Genomic DNA, 18,499 nt, shown 5'->3' with positions numbered 1-18,499 from the left:
TAATCAAGACAGGGGCTTAGAGCACAATCCCTTTTAGGCCTTTTGAGACCAGGATTTTAAAACAGGATGATTCTTAAGTCCCTTCCAACTCTGAAAATTCCTGTGATTCGATGACATCAGTATGGTGAATAATTAAGCTGGCACCAAGCCAAGACTAGCTGTGCTTGCTCCTCGGCGTGCACTTCCTCCCCCTCCTTAGAGACCGGGTCACCCCGCATCCACCAGCACAGGAGAAACCCGCCTACACAGAGCCGCTGGCCCCACCCCTCCTTCATCCTTAAAATTGGCTTGCGCTGTGCAGGGAAGACAGAATCTGCGGGAACCCAACAACAGCTCAGCACCGAGAAGCCCCTGCAAGGGTGGGAAAGAAGCAGGAACTTGAGGTACGTTGGATTTCTGCACCTTTTTGACAGCCAACTCCCCTTCTCTCCCTTTAAACCATTTTTTTTTTTTTTTGGAGGTGGGGTTGGGGGAGACAAACAGCCAGTGAAGGAATGCTTAATGGAAGCACAGATTTGTAATTCAGGCAGAAAGAGGACCAGCTAAAATCCACACAGAAGGGAGAATTCTTTGCAACGACTCCAGGTAAGCTGAAGTGATTCGGAGAGGGAGAATAGGAGAGAGACGTTTCTTGCAGAAGTCTTGCTTGCACAATGAGGGGAGAAAGTAAAAAGAATGACTCTGAACAGACAATGGGAGAGGCACTAAAGGGCAGTAACTCGATTCAGCTGTCTTGGAGAGCCAACGGGGTCCGAGGGTGTTGTGTGGCAGCCTTCTTCCCTGAGTGGACCAACTGAAAAACAGGCTGGGCATCAACGAGGGACATTTGCCTACGAAGCATGATTAACTGGGCTGGGAGAGAGAAGCCGGGACTTTTCGGAGCTTCTCATTACCACTGGAAGTCAGGATGCAAAACTGCCTCTGGTCTCTTGGAGCATTAATCACATCCTCTCAATGTTTTACCAGTTTCACCCCTCGCTCACCATGCACCAATGCCTTTGCTTCCTCACGCTGCAGCAGGGAAAGTCTAAAGGCTCTCTGGAGTCTATCAGGACCTTTGCTTTCTTAACCTCACAGAGACCATGGGAGGATGGATGGTGGGGGAGGGAAGGAAAGTATGCTGAGTTCTCAGATAGCTAAGGACGACAAACTTGGCTGCAAAGCCCTGGAGTAGCAATGCCTTATGATTGTTGGCCACTTCATGGCAAGTGGCCAACTTGGGATGATTCTGTGGTCTTCCACAGCTGATAATGGAGTGGGACAGGGAGAGAGGGCATACACAAAATGCGTGTGTGGTGGTGGTGGCCGTTACAATCCTGTGAGCACATCACAAGAACAATTGGAGATCCAGACCCTGGGCTGTCCGGAACCAATCAGTGCAGGTCGGTAGCATGCCGAGTGTATGCTGCCAGTGAGGATTAAGTTATATTCAGTCCCAGGCCGGATACTGGCAACGCTAAACATCCTGCCCATTCCGTGTGAAGTGTTTTCAGGAGCCTGTATCTTGGTAGGAACGATGCTAGCCGCATACCCCCAGCCAGACTGAATTAGGGCAGACTTTCCAGGACAGCCCTGGATTACTTGGGAAGCCTCCTGTGAGATATACAGCATCGAGTCTGCTTCCCCCCGGACTCGGGATGCGTGATGAAGCCGGGAGGAGCTGAGGGGCATCCGTGTTTCCACCAAGGCTTTGAGGACTGATGAAACCTAGAGCTGCGCACATTAATAGTCCTCGCCAAGCAGTGCGCTCAGCCAAAGCTGAGAGTGACTCAGAGCCGGCTGCAGGCTTCATCAACTGGAAAGACTGGTGTGAGCGTTGTAAGGTGAAAACACATGTGGTTGTTGTCATTCTAATGACGGAGGCCACGGCTCATTAGCAATGGTAGTAAGCTTAGCGCCGTTCAAAGCGTAAAGCTCACACCCTTCTCTGAGATACCACGTCTCTTTGAGTGAGAGCCTTTTGCGGTCTGAGTTGAGAGGGTGCAGTCTGAGTACTTGGCAACTGTCCACCTATTGTCCCAGAATAGTTTTTGTGTTTCTTTGTTTTTCTCCCAGTGATTTCAGCTTTGATCTGATAAAATGGGACCATGGAGAACTGGAATATTCTGTTTATTCCTTTTGGGGAGCCATTTGCTTTGGGCATACTGGCAGAAAATTCTGCACGAGGCACCTAAACGCAGAAATGAGGAATGAGTTCGAGCTTTGAGCTAGCAATGTGATGGGCCTCACTTCAAATGCAGTCGAGTGCCAATGACCCAGATTTATAGAAAATCAGAGCTGGAGTCTGGGCTGTAGCTCGGCTGGCAGGGTTCTCCTAGTGTGCAGGGGGCCGTTAGGCTTGATTCCCAGCACCATGCAATGTGCGTGTGCCCCATCTCCAGGAGATGGGGCTAGAAGATTGAGAGTTCAAGGCTAGCCTGGGCTACATGAGAGGTTATCTCGGGAAGAAAAAGAAAGAGAGGGAGAGAGAGAGAGAGAAAGAGGGAGAGAGAGAAGGAAGGAAGGAAGGAAGGAAGGAAGAAAGGAAAGAGAGAGAGAAAGAAAGAAAGAAAGAAAGAAAGAAAGAAAGAAAGAAAGAAAGAAAAAGTAAGTTCCAGGTCTATTCTCAAAGCCTTGGTCTCTTTAATGCTGACCCAGCTGCCTACTTTCATGGGAGACAAATTTTTATAGTTAGGAGTACAAGGTCAGATAAACTCAATTCCCGGTTACTGGGAAAGCAAATGAAGCGGATTGCCGGCCATGTAGCACACATGTTCTCTGGCATGTTCGAAGGCGCAGCCCAGGAGAGATGTGTCAGCCCAGCCCAGGGAACACAAGCCAGCTGTTCTCCGGCAGCAAAGGACTTCGTGTCCTCAGAAGTGCTTGCCGAGCCGCTGGCCAAGATCCTGGGGGTGACCCATGATTGCCAGGTCCTGCTGAGGTGTGCAGCCTGTGTGCTGCTGCCCCCGACACACGTCAGGACAGAGACATCTAGGATTTTCTTTGGGGATTGACTTAGAAGACCTAAGTCCACCTGGACTCTCTGAAATGATCACTGCAGAGCCAGGGTGTAGCCCCACACCTTGTGGACGTTTGTACTGAAAGTCCATTGTGTGGAAGCGAATTAGTTTACATCTAAGGATTAAGGACTCCACATGGAAGCGGCCAGATGAGTCAAATTCCAAATTCCCAAAGAGTATCAGGGGCCCTGCTGTGTGATGTAAATTGGCCTGGGAAAGGTAAATAAGAAAACATTGAGGGGATACAGGCTGTCACTGTGCTTTCAGGAAATAATGGCTCCTGCTCATACTGCTCTCTGGGCAAGAGCATGACATTTTCGATGTCATATGCGCTAGGAAGAGGGGTTTGTTCTTAACCGTGGAAGACCATGAGGACCCCAGAGAGCCTGGTGCCTCTTCTCTGTCAGTGGCTTGCGTCCTGCTGATGGGGGGCATTCATGTCAAGTGCAGTGCTCACATGCCATGTGTCAGGCTTCTGGGGTCTGTATCTATTACTTGTTTAACTTCGGGAAAATATACAAGATGGAAATGATTAGCTCACCAGGAAGCCCAGGAAACTAAGGCTCAGACAGGCAATCTCACCCACCCAGACCTGTGAGTGGTTCTTGGTGGTCTAAGTGGAGAGTTCAAGGGTCATGTTCCTTGCACTGAGAAACGCTAGCTCTCTCCAGGCACTTTAAGAATGTTACTAGCAGGGCTGGTTTGTAGCTTGGTGGTTGAACAGGCGCTTAGCATGTGCAAGGCTCTCTGGGTCTAATCCATAGCACCAGAAATTAAAAACAAAATGTCACAAGCAAGTGTCGTACAGGTACACACAGTTAGTGGGAAGAGGTCAGAGACTGGGATAGCTCAGGAGGCTTTGGAAGGTCTGTCTTGTTTTCACAGCTGTAAAGTGATTAATAATTGCTATAAGGTGCTTTGAAAACTCAAAGCCAGCAAGTGATAGGTATTAAGATCCCTTCTGAGTCAGTGGCTTTCATCTAGGCACACTTCGCTGCAGTGCTACTTTCGGAAAGGCTGGTTAAGATTCAGATACATTCATGGGATGACTTCATGAACACGTCTGACCATGACCTCCTGATTCAAGAGTGCTAGTATCTAGAGACAGACTGAGGCATTACCAGATTATTTCATTGTTAACTCTTTGCACCTGGGGAGGGTGGCCTTCGCTTCAGGGAGTGGAAGGAGCCAAGGAGATTAGATGGATCCTGGATTTTCTTTGTTTAGACTCTTCAGAGTGAGCATTTCGTGGCGCTGACAGGCTGAACTTGCTTTTTCTTCAGAAGGATATGAGGTCATTAAAGCTAGTTTCCTTTGTTTCTATTCCAAGAGGATGTAGGATACACTTCCTAAACCAACAACCAACACTTGCTTACTTCTGTCAAACCAGGCCCCTGGTGGGAGGGAGAGCAGGAGGGTCACCAAGGAGCATGGTTGTTTCAGGCTAATTCTATGTAGCTCAGACACAAGTCCTGCCTATGTGCTAAAAATGCTACACCTACTCTGATGGGGGGGGGGGCTTCCAGAGAGGGGTCTAATCAATTCATCTTCATCCCCTTGTAACTGGTCAACTTAAAGCAAGAGGTGACTTCTGCCAAGTACTGGGGAGACGGGATCAGGGTTAGCCTCAGCTACCTCAGTTACACAGCAAATTTAAGGCCAGCCTGTGTTACATGAGACCCTATATCAAAAAGGCAGACAGACAGACAAAGAAGGAGGGAGAGAAGGAAGGAAGGAAAAAAGGAAAACCTTCTTCTCTCCTTGTTATAAAGAACTCTGTTCAAAACTGAAAGGAGAAAATAAGCATTTGATTCATGGAAAATTACTTTTTTGAGAAGTTAAGAAATACTTTTGAAAATCACATTTATATTTATTTATTTGTGCATCTGTGCCTGTGTGTGAGACACACAGGCATACTTGGGATCAGAGAACAACCTCTAGGAGTTGATTCTCTTCCCCACCACGTGGGACCCTAGGGTTGAGCGCAGGTGCCTTAACCTGCTGAGCCGTCTCATCAGCCCAAGAGTTTCTTCCAGGATGGTAGATTTTGAAAATAGTTTGGCTGGGTGTGGCGGTGCAAGCCTGTAATAGCAGCACTCAGTAAGCAAGCGTGGGAAGATCAAAAGTTCAAGGCCAGTCTGAGGGATCCAGCAAGTTCTAAGCCAGCCTGGGCTACATAGGGGGATCCTGTCTAAAATAAAACAACAACAAAAAACAAATAGCAAGGCCCCAGAAACAAAAGACCAAGGGCTAGGAATGTAGGTCAACAGTGGAGCCTAACTTGTTCAGCATGATTTTTTAATTACTGGTATGTTTACTCCCTACGAAAGGAGACAAATAAAACCCATAGACTGAATGGTCTTTGGGAGGCAGAGGTGGGTGTTGGGGGCTGTCTCTGCTTAGATGAGGAAAAGCAAGGCGATTTTCCTTTCTTTTGAGGGAGGGTCTCTGCCTGGCTGGACCTTGATATGTAGTCCAGGTTGGCCTCAAATTTGTTGTGGTCCTTGTCCCTCTGCTTCTAAGTGCTAAGGTTCCAGGAGTGTGCCACTAAGACAGGCCCAAAGATGAACTTTCCCAAGCCCAGTTCCTACTGAATCGACTCAGCTCACCTCTTACTCTGTGATGGTGAAGGAGCTCAGGAGACTTCTTTTCTCCTTTGTCAGCTTTGTGGGCTGTGGTGGTTGAGTGTGGGTGGGAGTGTGGCTTCAAGGCCATGTGTTATTTTAGGGTTATTGTTCCTGACTGTCCAACTCCAATCTCCGTGAAATTTTCAATTCCAATAAGAATAAGAACCCAGGGTGTCCTTGGCAAAGATGGAAGCAGTACAGCCTAGCACAGAGTCCAAAATTTGACAGTGGGTTTCCAAGTGGCCTTCCCCTGTCAGGCTCTGGCCTCTTCTAGCTTGCTGGCTCCCTTGCTCAAGTACAGAGTTCAAGGCCTCCCACACACCAACACTGAAGTAATAAACAACAGCATAACTGACACACAACCTCAGACCCAACACATATAGCTGATCACATGTATATAGGTCCTATATCACAAATCACTTTCCTATATACTATAAAGAAGGGAGCTATGGCTGGTGTATGAGTAAAAGCACTTTATCCATTTACAGAAAAAAGATCTCAGAAGGAGCCCTCCAAGAGTGTAGCCATTTGGGTTTGCTTTGCTGGGAGTTCCTTTTCTGTCTCAGTATGGGGAGCAGCACCATATTTAGGCAGTTTTCCTTTCTGTGAATGAGTTCTTACATTCCTTTCTAAGAGCAGACTTTGTTGGGGGAAAACAGCTTTGTGAGAAATGTCAAGAGGATGTGGTCATGCAAAGGCCCTGAGGACGTATCACCTGCCTTTTCCACCTTTTCCACCTGCCTTTTCTGTCAACCTGCTTATTACTGTTCCAGTAGCTTTGTCCAATCCAAGATCAAGCAGTCACTGCCTGGCATCCATCAAGGTGGTATGCTTCTGATACCACATCCCTCTCTCAAAATGGCCCATGCTCTGGGTTCTTGGGAACAGGCTATCGCCAGCTTCTAGCAAGCTCCCTATCTTCTTCCCTTTCCCCCATCACTTGCAGATGAGGGGGCAGTTAATGGTGTCATGGTTGCCATGGCTGACAGGACTGCACGTGGCATCCAGACGGAGTTGCCCGTGAGATGCACGTGTATCTGAGAAGAAGATTCAGCCGGCGAATGCATACCGCACAGGAATGCCTGCACACACTTCCTGGAAATGTAGACTGGGCTCTGTTGGCAAAGCCATACTCCCTGTATCTTCTAGTTCATATAGAAGCTCTGTCAACTTGCCAAGTCCTGAGCCTGAGCTACCACTAAAGAAAGCGCTTCTTTCAAATCTGTAAAATCCACTTCTGTGCAAGGGTGGGCCCTCCAGGGCTAGGACTCCAGGACCTGGAGGTGAGAAGTCTTACAGCATTCTATCACCTCCCAGTATTTAGGGATTATTAGCACAACAAAATTAAGACAGTCGTCTTTGCTACCTCTCCCATCCCTTCTCTTCCTCCTTTCCTCCTTCTTGCTTGCATGTTTTATTTTGTTTTTGTTTCATTTTAGTTCCTTAACAATAGTGGGAAATTACTATATATGCAAAATGAAGAGGACACAGGAAAAAACAAGTTTACGCCGTCTGTAAGCTTAAAGCCAGCCTCAGGTGCAGTCCTTAACTCCCACGCTGGCCTCCTGTGAGCACGCGTGAACACCTCTGGTGAGCTCCGGGAGGGCATCCCCCAGGCTGTAAGCCTCCAGGTTAGGTCTGCTTTATTTTTTGCCCCTGCATTGCTCGTGACCTCACCACCCACATCTCCCACAAAATCAAACATGGCTTTCCTCCGTCGCTTTCTCCCGCTTTGGGACCACACTGTTTTTCATCTGGCATGTGATTCATTTCCCCATCATCCTCTTAGGATGTGTGGTTCATCCAGCCATCCAGCAGCTTGCTCCATGGAATGAGAAAAGAGCTGCTTATACGTCTCTTATGTGCAACTCATTGTCACTGGCTCAAGGCCCGGCAAGGCCAAAAGCTCAGATGCAGACAAGCTCCTGTCTCCTGTGGAGAAGGGGCTTCCCATGATGCAATGTGACTGTTGGCATCTTCACAGCTAGCCCTGTTTACCTGCTGGCCCCTCTGTCCTGTTATCCAGAAGCAGAGCCGGTTTCCTGGAGAGGGGTGAGCGTTTGTATCAGCAATGCACTTTTAAACTCTGCATATTTATCTGACACCTAGAGAGCCTTGAGTTAGGTGGCCATGGTGGGGAATTCCTGTATTTCCAGTGTGGTGGTTTGAATGAGAGTGACCCCCCACTCATATTTGAATGCTTGGGGTGGGCTTTGAGGTTTAAAAATCCCACACTATTCCCAATTAGCTCCCCCTCCCCATCCTCCTGCTTATGGCTCAAGATGTTAGGGCTCAGCTTCTTCTCCATGCCAAGCTTGCCTGCTGCAAGCTCCCTGCCATTCTGGTCACGGACTGACTCACCCTCAGACACTGTGAGCAAACCCCCCCCCCAAGCTAAATGCTTTCTTTTATAAGTTGCCTTGGACTCTGTACTGTGTTCACAGCAATAGAAAAGTCACTAAGAAACCCAGCATTCCAGGGGTTGAAACAGGATTGAACTAGTTTCTCTGTCATCGATACCAAACTGACTCCATAGCAAGATCCTATCACAGAACGACAAAAATAACCCCAGTAACTTAGTAGGTGTTAAGAACAGAGACCCAGAAAGCCGCCCCCCCCATGTGCTGATTAATTGGAAAAGGGGGAGGGGTGGGTTTCTGAATCACATCTGTAAAAGTAGTTCAGATACTTCCTATCCTCTGGGCTACCAGGTGGTGAAGGTGGGAAAATCAGGAGGGATCTGCACTTACATCTAACTTAAGGGTGAATTCAGGTGGAAGGTTGGGGAAATTGGGAAAGGGAAAGGTTAAAGAAAGCTGAGAAAGGGAAAATTACCCATGGAAGGATTCCACATGCCTGTTCGGGCGGCCTCCACTGCCACTTCCTTCCTTCTGGGATTGCCAAAGACAGGTGCTAGCGCAGCTGGCCCCAGTCCACCCTGCCAGGGGCAGGTCAAGAAGAGCAGAGATCCTAGGAGCCCTTCTACCCCTGCCATTGGGGACTAGTTGTGAGGGGCAGGTCCAGCAGGACAGGACTCCTGCATTTTCTCACACAACCACTTCTGCTGCCTTCCTCCCCCAGCACCCTCTCTCTCTCCCTCCACCGGGGCTCTGGGCTCCCTCCAGTGACTATTCTCCCTCCTCTGCCTGTCAGCATCATCCCAACATGCACTTTCTCACTGAACCACTGTTGCTCTACTCCTCTTGCCTGACTTCCCTACCTCCTCGGAATTCCCTCCCAGAAGCCTCAGATGAATCCAGAGGATAGCAGTCTCCAAGCTCAGCCTTGGAGCTGAAGGTATCTTGGGACCAGGGAAAAGGACAGGCGGCACTCCCAAAAGGCAGTTCTTTTCAAAGACACAGAGAAGTCAGGTCCTGCTAACTTCTGAGCCAGTGGCTTCTGAGTGCCTGAGTGGACAGGGGTGGGAGTCGGAGTTGTTGTGACTGAAGGGAAATGAGTCAGGGAAGGGAAGTCCTGCTTTGATGTTGTGGATGGAGGAGTGAGAGGGCTTGCCAGGCCACAAAACAACCAGGCCAACTAACCTACTTTCAGACCCAAAGCAGAAAGCTGGGGGAAGGCAAGTGGAAACTGGATCCGGGGGTCAAGGGAGACGTGAGTCCACTGACCAAACAGCAAGTGCTGCCAGTTTCCGCAGATCTGCTCTTCACCAGATCTGTGAGTCCACATGACAAGAGGCAGATATTCCGGAGGGAACCGGGGCCGACATGGAGGGAGCCTTCCCTTTGATGGAAGAAGGAGCCCATGCCTCAGACACAGCACCATCCGTTACAGTCACCAAAGCCAGGGCATCTGAGGCAGGTGGCTGGGCACAGTCACGTGCCAGCAGTCGAATCCCTACAGCTGCTTCTGAGATAGGCAGAGAGGACTCCTAGTTCACCCCCAACCCAGGGATCCCTTCCCAGGAAGCTGGGCCCTGGCTGGCCACGAAGTACCAGAGACAATCTTACTTTTCAGCCCACAGGGGCCTCTGGGAAAAACCACTGTTAGCAACCACTATCCATCCACCAGCAGATAACTAGACAAGCGAGATGAGGTGTAAGCAAACAATGGAATATCGTTCAGCCTCAGAAAGAGCAAGCACTCTACAGTGTGGATGACCCTTCGAGATAATCCCGCCAGGGGGCCTTCATCTATAAAGGTGTAAAAGGGTGACATGAGTGATTACATGTCTATGATATATGCAAATAGTCAAAATCACAGGCACAGAAAGTAGAATGACAGCCAAGGGTTGGGAGAGCAAAGAGCCGTTCTTTGACGACTAAGGGATTTCAGTTCGCTGTGATCAAGTTCTGCACAAGGATGGGGTGATGGGATTCGTGCACAGCAGCATTGTGCGTGTTTAAAGCTGAATATTTAATGCAGAAGGTGGTTAATTTAATACCACTGCATACTCTCCATGCACACTCTCTCACACACCCCTATGTCTCTGTCTCTAGACAGACAGATGTATGTAAGATCTCCCAGTGTCTGCAAGAGTCAGTGCTGGAAGGGTCACCTGAAATAAAGCGACGGTCCTGAATTTCCTTTGTCCTCCCACATCGCTTGCTTCATTGCTTTTATTTTTCTTCTAAAACTTAGGGGACACCGAAGAAACTGGGAGCAAAATGAAGAGTGAGCCGCTGTGTGTTCTGCTGCTTTTCGGGGTGGTTTTCACGTTGCCTGACAAGGTAGGTCCACCTCCGCGCCTCACCCGATCAGGCCACCAGACCCAGGTGTTGGTGGTGTAACCAGGAGTCTTCATGCTCCCAAGTACGTCAGGGTGGGAGACGTTCCCAGGACCAGTCACAGACATTCAGCACATGCTCTCCTTTGGATAGGGTACTTAGGATTCAAGTCCCAGCAGTAGAATCTGGCCACGGCTCTGACTTAAAACAGTTCTTAATGTGCTTCCCTGCCTTTGACTGTCTGTGTGGAGTCGTCTTGTTAAAGGGTATGTTTGAGAGAGCATGGTGGTGCCTATGTCCAATCCCACCAGTGAGGAGGCCAAGGCGGGATGGTCACACATTTGAGATTAACACAGGCTTCAAAGAACCAAGGGCTAGGGTGAAGCCCAGTGATAAAAGAGCTTGTGCAGGGCCCAGGGTGTGGGGCCCAGCCCAGGGGGTCCTAAGAAAAGACAGGCATCATGAGCCATCGAACCTGATGGGGACAGAAGCTGTACGCACTTTCCCAAAGCTCATCTCAACACAGAGCACTAGATAAAGGCCAAATGAGCAACACCCGGGCAGAGGATTTTTCGAGACGATAGCGTCCTAACGGCCCCATGAAGGACACAAGGACCGCAGCTTTACTGTCCACTGGAATCCACTAACCGAGTGCCCCAGCTTAAATTTAAAGTGAAGGAAACCATACTGGGAGCTCAGATCAGCAGTCACACTTGGCTACATTTTAAGCAGTCTGTGGTCACGTGGAATTAGCGACCACCACATTGGACGAGACAAGTGGGAAGCATTTCTGTTATGCCAAAAGTTTTTGGGGAACTGGGGGGCAGGGCACTAGGTGTGTAGAAAGAGCAGATATTTGACAAAAAGCTATGAAAACAATATTCTAAAGGGCAGCTCCTTATCCGGCGGCACCTGATCGTCCCCAGCCTGAGCTAACCCTTCCTCTGATCTGGTCTCTCTGCAGGGATTGCACAACAGGTTCAGAAGAGGAGCCCGGTCCTACAGAGGTGAGGGGGCGTTGGGACAGGCAGTCCCAGGCCTCATACTGCTTTTGACTGTCAGTGGATCAATCTTTCAACCTAGTACCCACTTGCGAGATGGTTGTGAGATCTTCCGGGTGCTTTCCTGACGATGCCTGCTTACTCACCATTTGCGGCTCAGCTGTAGCAAGCCAGCCTGGTTCCCAGGGGAAGCTTTCCAGGCTGTCAGGAGATAATAAAGCTGGTGACTGATAGCTGGGTGTGCGTGGTACATGTCTATAATACCGGCATTTGGGAGGCTGTGGCAGGAGGATCATGAGTTCAAGGCCATTGTGGGACACCGTGAGACCTTGTCTCAACATGGCTCAAAGTATTTGATGCAGAGATGAGAAAAAAACCCTTAAAGAAAGCAGATGACTCACCTATGGCTATGAAAGGAGCCCACCCCCACCCCACAGCAGAGCCAGGAATGCTTAGCTGTTCAGTCTCTGGGTGCTCCCGGGCTGTGCTCCCACCAGCCTCCGCTCAGTATCTGCTGCTTCCCCGTGTGTCCATTGTTCCCTGTTGGTAAAACCTGGATAACTGACCTGGGCTAACTCACAGACACTTGGCGACAAGATTTTCTATGTAAGTTCATGTCTTGAGTTGATTCTAGAAAGCAAACGTTTCCATCACGATTCCAAGAAGAGTAAAAACTGACTTGACTTTAAATCAAAAAACTCTTAAGTTCAGCTTTAGGTCCCAAACCACAATTCCATTCCATTCTCTCTCTCTCTCTCTCTTCCCTTCCCTCCCTCTCTTCCTTGGTCTCTGTTTGTCTCCATATCTCTCCGCCTCTCTCTACCTCTTCCCACTCACTCCCTCCTCCATCTTTCCATTTCTGTCTCTGACTCCCTAAATCTCTCTCTCCCTTCTTTTTCCTCCTTTCCTCCTCTATCCTTCCCTCTTCTCCCATCACTCTTTTTTTTATCTGGGGAGTTGGGGGATTGAGGAGGTGCTAGGCCTTTCTCTCAGTCTCATTTTCTTTCTTTTTTAGTTTTGTGGATTTTTTGTTGTTGTTTTGTAGATAAAGTAGTCTAATTATATAGCCCAGTCTGGACTGGGACTCGCCATATAACTGAGGTAGGCCTCAAACTCAGCAATCCTCCTGCCTGAGCCTCCTAGGTGCTGAGATTACGGATATTCACCACCAGGCCTGGCTTTGGAATACTTTTCAAAACACTGAAGAACAAATAAAGGGGTTCAGTGTCCGAAGTCTGTCGCTTGTGGCACTAACAGCCTTAGAGAATGAACCAGAGTAGAGGGGAAGAGGTGTGCTGAATTAAGCAGCTCTGCTCAAGATGTGGCCTGAGTGAAGAGCCTGGCTCCCACAAGATGCTATTCCCCTTCTAGGCCCAACGTCCACTTTGTGGATAATAGCTCTGCTAGAGTTGGGTTTATCTGCCCTGCCAAGATCTGCTGTTTCTGGAAGCCAAGGTGATTGCAGCCTTAGCAAGATTATTGCAGACCTTTAGAATCTGGAGCGGGAATTGCCTCAGTTGCTGTAATCTTTGTCCCTTCAGCTTGAAGAGGAATAGAATTCCCTGGTATCACTGGCTTTTGAGCAGACACTAGATAAATAATGTACGTCAGCAGAGTCAGACAAGAGTCTGACAAAGTAAAAGGCAGCTGTGCCAGTTCTGCTCTGCTTTCATGTACCTGTGATCATGTCAAGACTTTCTTAGAAGGGGAGTTACTAAATGTCTGCTGTAATTTTGCTACATGAAAAATACTAATGCAAGTAGCACATTTTCTGACAGATTTAAGTGCCAATTTCCTCCATCTTAGCTAAAAGTGTATCTTTTCTATATGGAAATACTCTTGTGGAAACTCTCGTGACAGTTATACAGAGAGGTGTATTTTCAACTGATGCTGTATGTTTGTTTTGAGACAGGGTTTCTCTCTGTAACCCTGGCTCTTCTGGAACTTGTCTCTTAGATCAGGATGGCCTCAAACTCAGAGATCCACCTGCCTCCTGAGAGCCAGGATTACAGGCATGCACCACCACTACCCAGCTTTCTTTTTGATTGGTTAAAGTGGGAAAATAGACTTACTTTATATAAATTTGTTTTCATAGTCAAAGTATCTCAAAACAAAGGTTCATCCAAAGAAGACAATAATAATAAAGAGTTCTTGTGAAAAAAAATGTGTTTATCTTCATCGTATTCCTAAGGAATACACAGTAGATCATGGTCACCCTATCTATTGGGGATTGGTTCTAAGGCCTCCTTGGGATACCAAAATCTACCGATGCTTAAATCTTTTTTTTTTTTTTTTTGTAAAATGACATGATATTTGTACTAAAACCATCTTCTCATCTAACTTTAAATCGCTTCCAGATTACCCATGATATCCAATGTAGTATAAATGCTATAATTCCAGATATAAAAATAACTGGGCATTATAATGTGTTTTGTAAGGAATAATGACAAGGAAGAACCCCACCTATGTTCAGTACAGACTGTAGGCCTCACCACAGCGCCCCTGTAGACCTCACCACAGAACATGGAGGTACAGTGGGTTCATTGTATGTTGTCAGCAGAGGCAGGAGTCCTTCCTCTCTTTTTGAGTGTGTCCCCAAAAGACAAAACGTGTTTCGTGTTGCAGCGACCTGCAGAGATGAGCAAACACAGATGACATACCAACAGCACCAGTCGTGGTTGCGCCCCATGCTCAGAAGCAGCCGGGTAGAATACTGCTGGTGCAGCAGTGGCCGGGCGCAGTGCCACTCCGTGCCTGTCAGAAGTACGTACCAGCTCCTCATGGACGCCTTGCCCTTGAGCTCAGGCTCAGGGCTCATACCCTCCCTCGCATATTCAGATCTTCAGCATGTTTTGAGGGTCATCTACCCAGGCAAAGGTGAAAGCATTCCAGAAATCTGAGGCAGGGGGAGGGCCTGCACTTGCCCAGTCTCGGGGAATACTGTGCATGCCTTGTAGTTGACAGTGGGGTTCGTGATGCTGTGAATCGTGGCACAGTGGCTGACACTCAGAACACTTCTGCAGTTTTAATCTTGCGTTCTTGGAGCCGCTTTGAAAGTAGGGGTTTCCCTGTTTGTGCTTGACAGGTTGCAGTGAACCGAGATGCTTCAACGGAGGTACGTGTCAGCAGGCCCTGTATTTCTCCGACTTTGTCTGCCAGTGCCCTGATGGATTTATTGGGAAGCACTGTGACATAGGTGAGTGCTTTGATGGGTGGGTGTGAGAGGCATTCTGCCTCTCTAATGGATCAGGAAAGGAAAGGAAATATGTGCTGGAGGGCAGGGCCTAGGGGAGGAGAGCTGAGGTCATTTAGAGAATGACAGTATTGGGCCCAGTGGTCAAAGCCTGGAGTGTCAGTTCAGTCTGGCTTGGCTGGAGTATGTTGAGTGATCTTGCCCACCCAGCTCAGTGAGCTCCAGAAGCTTCAGCAGCCAGCTAGCTTCAGCTGTGCTGAGGCAAGGCAGAGGTTCCCTTGAGAGCCCTTTGGTGTCCTTCTGTCAATCAGATACCAGAGCAACATGCTTTGAGGACCAGGGCATCACCTACAGGGGCACGTGGAGCACGGCAGAAAACGGGGCTGAGTGTGTCAACTGGAACAGCAGTGTTCTGTTCCTGAAGCCCTACAATGCAAGGAGGCCGGATGCCATCAAGCTGGGCCTTGGGAATCATAATTACTGCAGGTAAGCAGTGTCTCCTGCAGCGTGGAGTATCTCTGGTGAGAAGTATCACATTCAGGGGAAGACTTGACCAATCAGTCATACATTTTATATATATACATATATATGTATGTATATAGACATACATGCATGCATGCATGTAGACATAGATATATATGTAGATGGATAGAAAGATGATAAATATGTACATATATGAATACATACATAGATATGTCAATGCATTCACATGTTGATGATTGATACATTGACACATAGATGGCAGGTAGGGCGTTAGGTAGATAAACAGAGGTTGATTTGAAGGCATCAGCTCATGTTTCTGTGTGGCCATCTGAATCTGTAATTGTAGGGTAGACCAGAAGGCTTAGAACTCAGGCAGGAAGTGCCCTTGCTGTCTTGATGCTTTTAGACCTTAAACTAACTAGACAAGTCCACCTTCCTTTTCTGGGACAATTTACTTGAACTCAGCTGATTGTGGGTGTTAACTACAGCTACAAAACACCTTTATAGTGGTGCCTGGATCGCTGTTTAATTACATGCTAGAGACTACAGCTCAGCCATATTGACACATAGGCAGTTATTATATTCTCTTGTCAACTTGGCACTCTCCCACTTTTCCTTATGCCAGGCTTAATCCCCCCAATAAAGAGCATAATGAAGCCACGTTTCTGCCTAAAATTGTAAAGTGTGACAGTGTTCAGCTCAAGATGTCCTAACCCTGCCTACTCCTTGGGCCGGGAGGGGAGGCTTCCTGGTCAACACTCACTGCTCGTCCCCGGGCTGATTTTTCAGAAACCCAGACCAAGACTCGAAGCCCTGGTGCTACGTGTTTAAGGCCGGGAAGTACACCTCAGAGTACTGCGGCGTACCTGCTTGTCCGAAGGGTGAGTGACGGCCCCGCACCTTCCCCTGCGCCATCTCCGAGGGAGGGTAGACCTTACATACCAAGGAAGAAAGGAGCAGGCTAGGGGCTAGCCACTGTGAGTAGGCTGAACCCATAGTTGCTAGTCCTTTGGGTTCTTTAAAAAATTCTTTCTTTCTTTTTTTTTTTTTTTTGAGATTATAATTACACTCTTTCCCTCTTCCCTTTCCTCTCTCCAAACCCTCCCATATAAACCTTATCGCTTTAAAAAAAAATTCATGGCCTCTTTCCTCATTAATAGTTCTTACATGCATATATATATATGTACATATATATGCATACATACATACATATGTATGTATATATGTATATATATGCATATAAACATACATACAACACACATGCCCACATATTATATATATATTCCCAAATATAACCTTCTCAATCTACATAATGTTAGTCATTATACAGGGCTGTATGTCTTCAGAGCTGACCATTTGGTACACTCTTCCCTGGAGATGTCTCTTCCCTCCCATTCTCAGCATTCCTTATTTGCCTATAGGTCTTTGTGCAGAGTTGAGGCCTTGCGGGCTTTCTTCCATTCGCTTTGGCGGGTCTTTTTTGTTTTGTCCTTGAGCAGCCATGTTGGTGAGACTTTATGGGTATATATTCTGACATTCCTAGAAGACCATTCTCATAGCAAACCCTGATCTCCGCGTCTCTTACAGTCTTTCTGCCCTCTCTTCTGAAATGATCTCTGAGCCTTAAGATGTGTATTTGTACCCATTGGAACTGGCCTCCACATCCCCTCATTTTGATTAGTTCTGGTTTTCTTTCTGTAATGACCTCCATCTGTCCTGAAGAGGATTCCTTGCTGAGTGTCAGGACTATACTTACCGCCAGGTAAAAGGACAGGTATTTAGAGTGTAGTTAGGAATAAGGCTGGCTTAGTAAAGTAGCAGTTGTTAGGTTCTCCTCCAAGATCCATGACTTCACCAGCCCTGGGTAGCAGGCTAGGTTTCCAGTACCGGCGATGGCTTCTCTCTTATTGATCCCTTCCTCATCTGGTCAACATGTGGGTTCAAGAATAAAGATTACTTTTCAACTACCCTGAAGTAGAGAGGCAAACATGGTCAGTTTCACCGGGAAGGGAACAAGGGCAGGATGGGACAGATAGGTGGAAGAGGGCAAGGTTGGCAGAGTGAGGCTGAGAAAGCAGGGTTCCCAGCATGGCCCCATTGCAGCACCCTGGTTCCCACGGCATGGGCTATCAGAGTAACCTCTATAACGTCTTCAGCACCCTTTACCACTGGTGGGGCCCAGACCCTTTCCTGCTGGACCTCTGCCCTTGCTGCATCAACCTGTAAGCACTTAAACCTGAGATGTGTTTTGTTCCAGGAAAAAGCGAGGACTGCTACATCGGAAAAGGCTTGACTTATCGCGGCACCCAAAGCCTCACCACATCCAAGGCCTCCTGCCTCCCGTGGAATTCCATGGTCCTGATAGGCAAGAGTTATACAGCCTGGAAGACCAACTCCCAGGCGCTCGGCCTGGGCAGACACAATTATTGCCGGTATGTGGCACAGGATCTAAGGGAGTCAGGTCCCAGCAGGGAGGCCTGGGCTATTGGGCAGGGAAAGATTCAGTGTTAAGCCGTTCATGGAAGATAATAGACATTATCTGGATAAACCTGTTAGTTTTCTACAGTTAGACTAATTTTTGAGAAACATGAAAGATACATGGGTTTTTGGGTTTTGTTTTGTTTGGTTTGGTTTGGTTTGGTGAGGGTGGGATGGGGTATGTGTGTACCTGTTAGTGTGGGTACATGCATGATATATACCCACATATACCTGTACATATATGTATATATATATATATATATATATATGTATATACTTATATATATATATATATGTGTGTGTGTGTGTGTGTGTGAGTGTGTGTGTGTATATATATGTGTGTGTGTGTGTATATATATATATATATGTGTGTGTGTGTGTATATATATGTGTGTGTGTGTATATATATGTGTGTGTGTGTGTATATATATATGTGTGTGTGTGTGTGTGTGTATATATATACCTATACGTATGTGTAAGCTTCAGGTTGATATTAGGTATCTTTTTTCTTATTGATCTCTATGTTTATTTTTTGGGAGAGTCTCTTACTGACCCTGAAGCTATTCCGTTAGACTAGGCTGGCCAGTGAGCTTCAGGAACCTTTCCTCTGCCCCTGCGGCCCATTTGCCCTCAAGAGGAAGGTCACAGGGTCAGGTTGCAAAGTTTGATGTCTGTTTGGCTCATGCAAGGCATCACTGTATAGCTCTGGCCTGTCTAGACCTCACTGCGTAGACAAGGCTCACCGGGAATTTACTATGGAGGCAGAGACCCGCCTGCCTCTGTCTCTGGGATTAAAGGTGTGCTCCAGCAAACCCAGTACTCCTGGATTTTTAATGAGTTCTGGAAACTCAGACTCAGGACCTCATGCTAATGTCCCAATCCAAGCTACAGAGAGTTTGCAAACCAAACCCGTATTCTTTTCCCACATTGCACTTCCGTTATGTGGTTTTATTTTAAAAAAAAAAAAAAAAAATATATATATATATACACACACACACACACACACACACACACACACACACACACACACACA

At 47.6% G+C, this 18,499-nt stretch overlaps 1 protein-coding gene across 5 annotated transcripts in view; it reads left to right on the top strand.

The window, feature by feature from the left end:
• The first annotated feature begins 251 nt into the window (after positions 1–251).
• Positions 252–18,499, top strand: part of Plat (plasminogen activator, tissue type) — a 24,493-nt gene continuing 6,245 nt past the window's right edge. Inside the window, exons 1-8 of one of the 5 annotated variants that reach the window (XM_055593425.1) lie at positions 252–383; positions 10,226–10,314; positions 11,276–11,318; positions 13,938–14,075; positions 14,398–14,508; positions 14,817–14,991; positions 15,778–15,869; positions 17,246–17,420. In XM_055593425.1, the coding sequence (XP_055449400.1) occupies positions 10,252–10,314; positions 11,276–11,318; positions 13,938–14,075; positions 14,398–14,508; positions 14,817–14,991; positions 15,778–15,869; positions 17,246–17,420 (797 nt within the window). In that variant the 5' untranslated portion in view covers positions 252–383; positions 10,226–10,251. Of the gene's footprint in view, positions 384–519; positions 586–7,113; positions 7,217–7,237; positions 7,258–10,225; positions 10,315–11,275; positions 11,319–13,937; positions 14,076–14,397; positions 14,509–14,816; positions 14,992–15,777; positions 15,870–17,245; positions 17,421–18,499 lie in introns of those variants that run through there. The other 4 variants (XM_055593428.1, XM_055593426.1, XM_055593427.1 and 1 more) reach the window with 4 other exon arrangements.

Source organism: Psammomys obesus, unplaced genomic scaffold (genome assembly GCF_907164565.1).
Source record: "Psammomys obesus unplaced genomic scaffold, mPsaObe1.curated_primary_1811, whole genome shotgun sequence".
NCBI classification, from domain to species: Eukaryota; Metazoa; Chordata; class Mammalia; order Rodentia; family Muridae; genus Psammomys; species Psammomys obesus.
The sequence above is the reverse complement of the archived record's forward strand: the minus strand, read 5'-3'. Positions and strand labels throughout refer to the sequence as shown.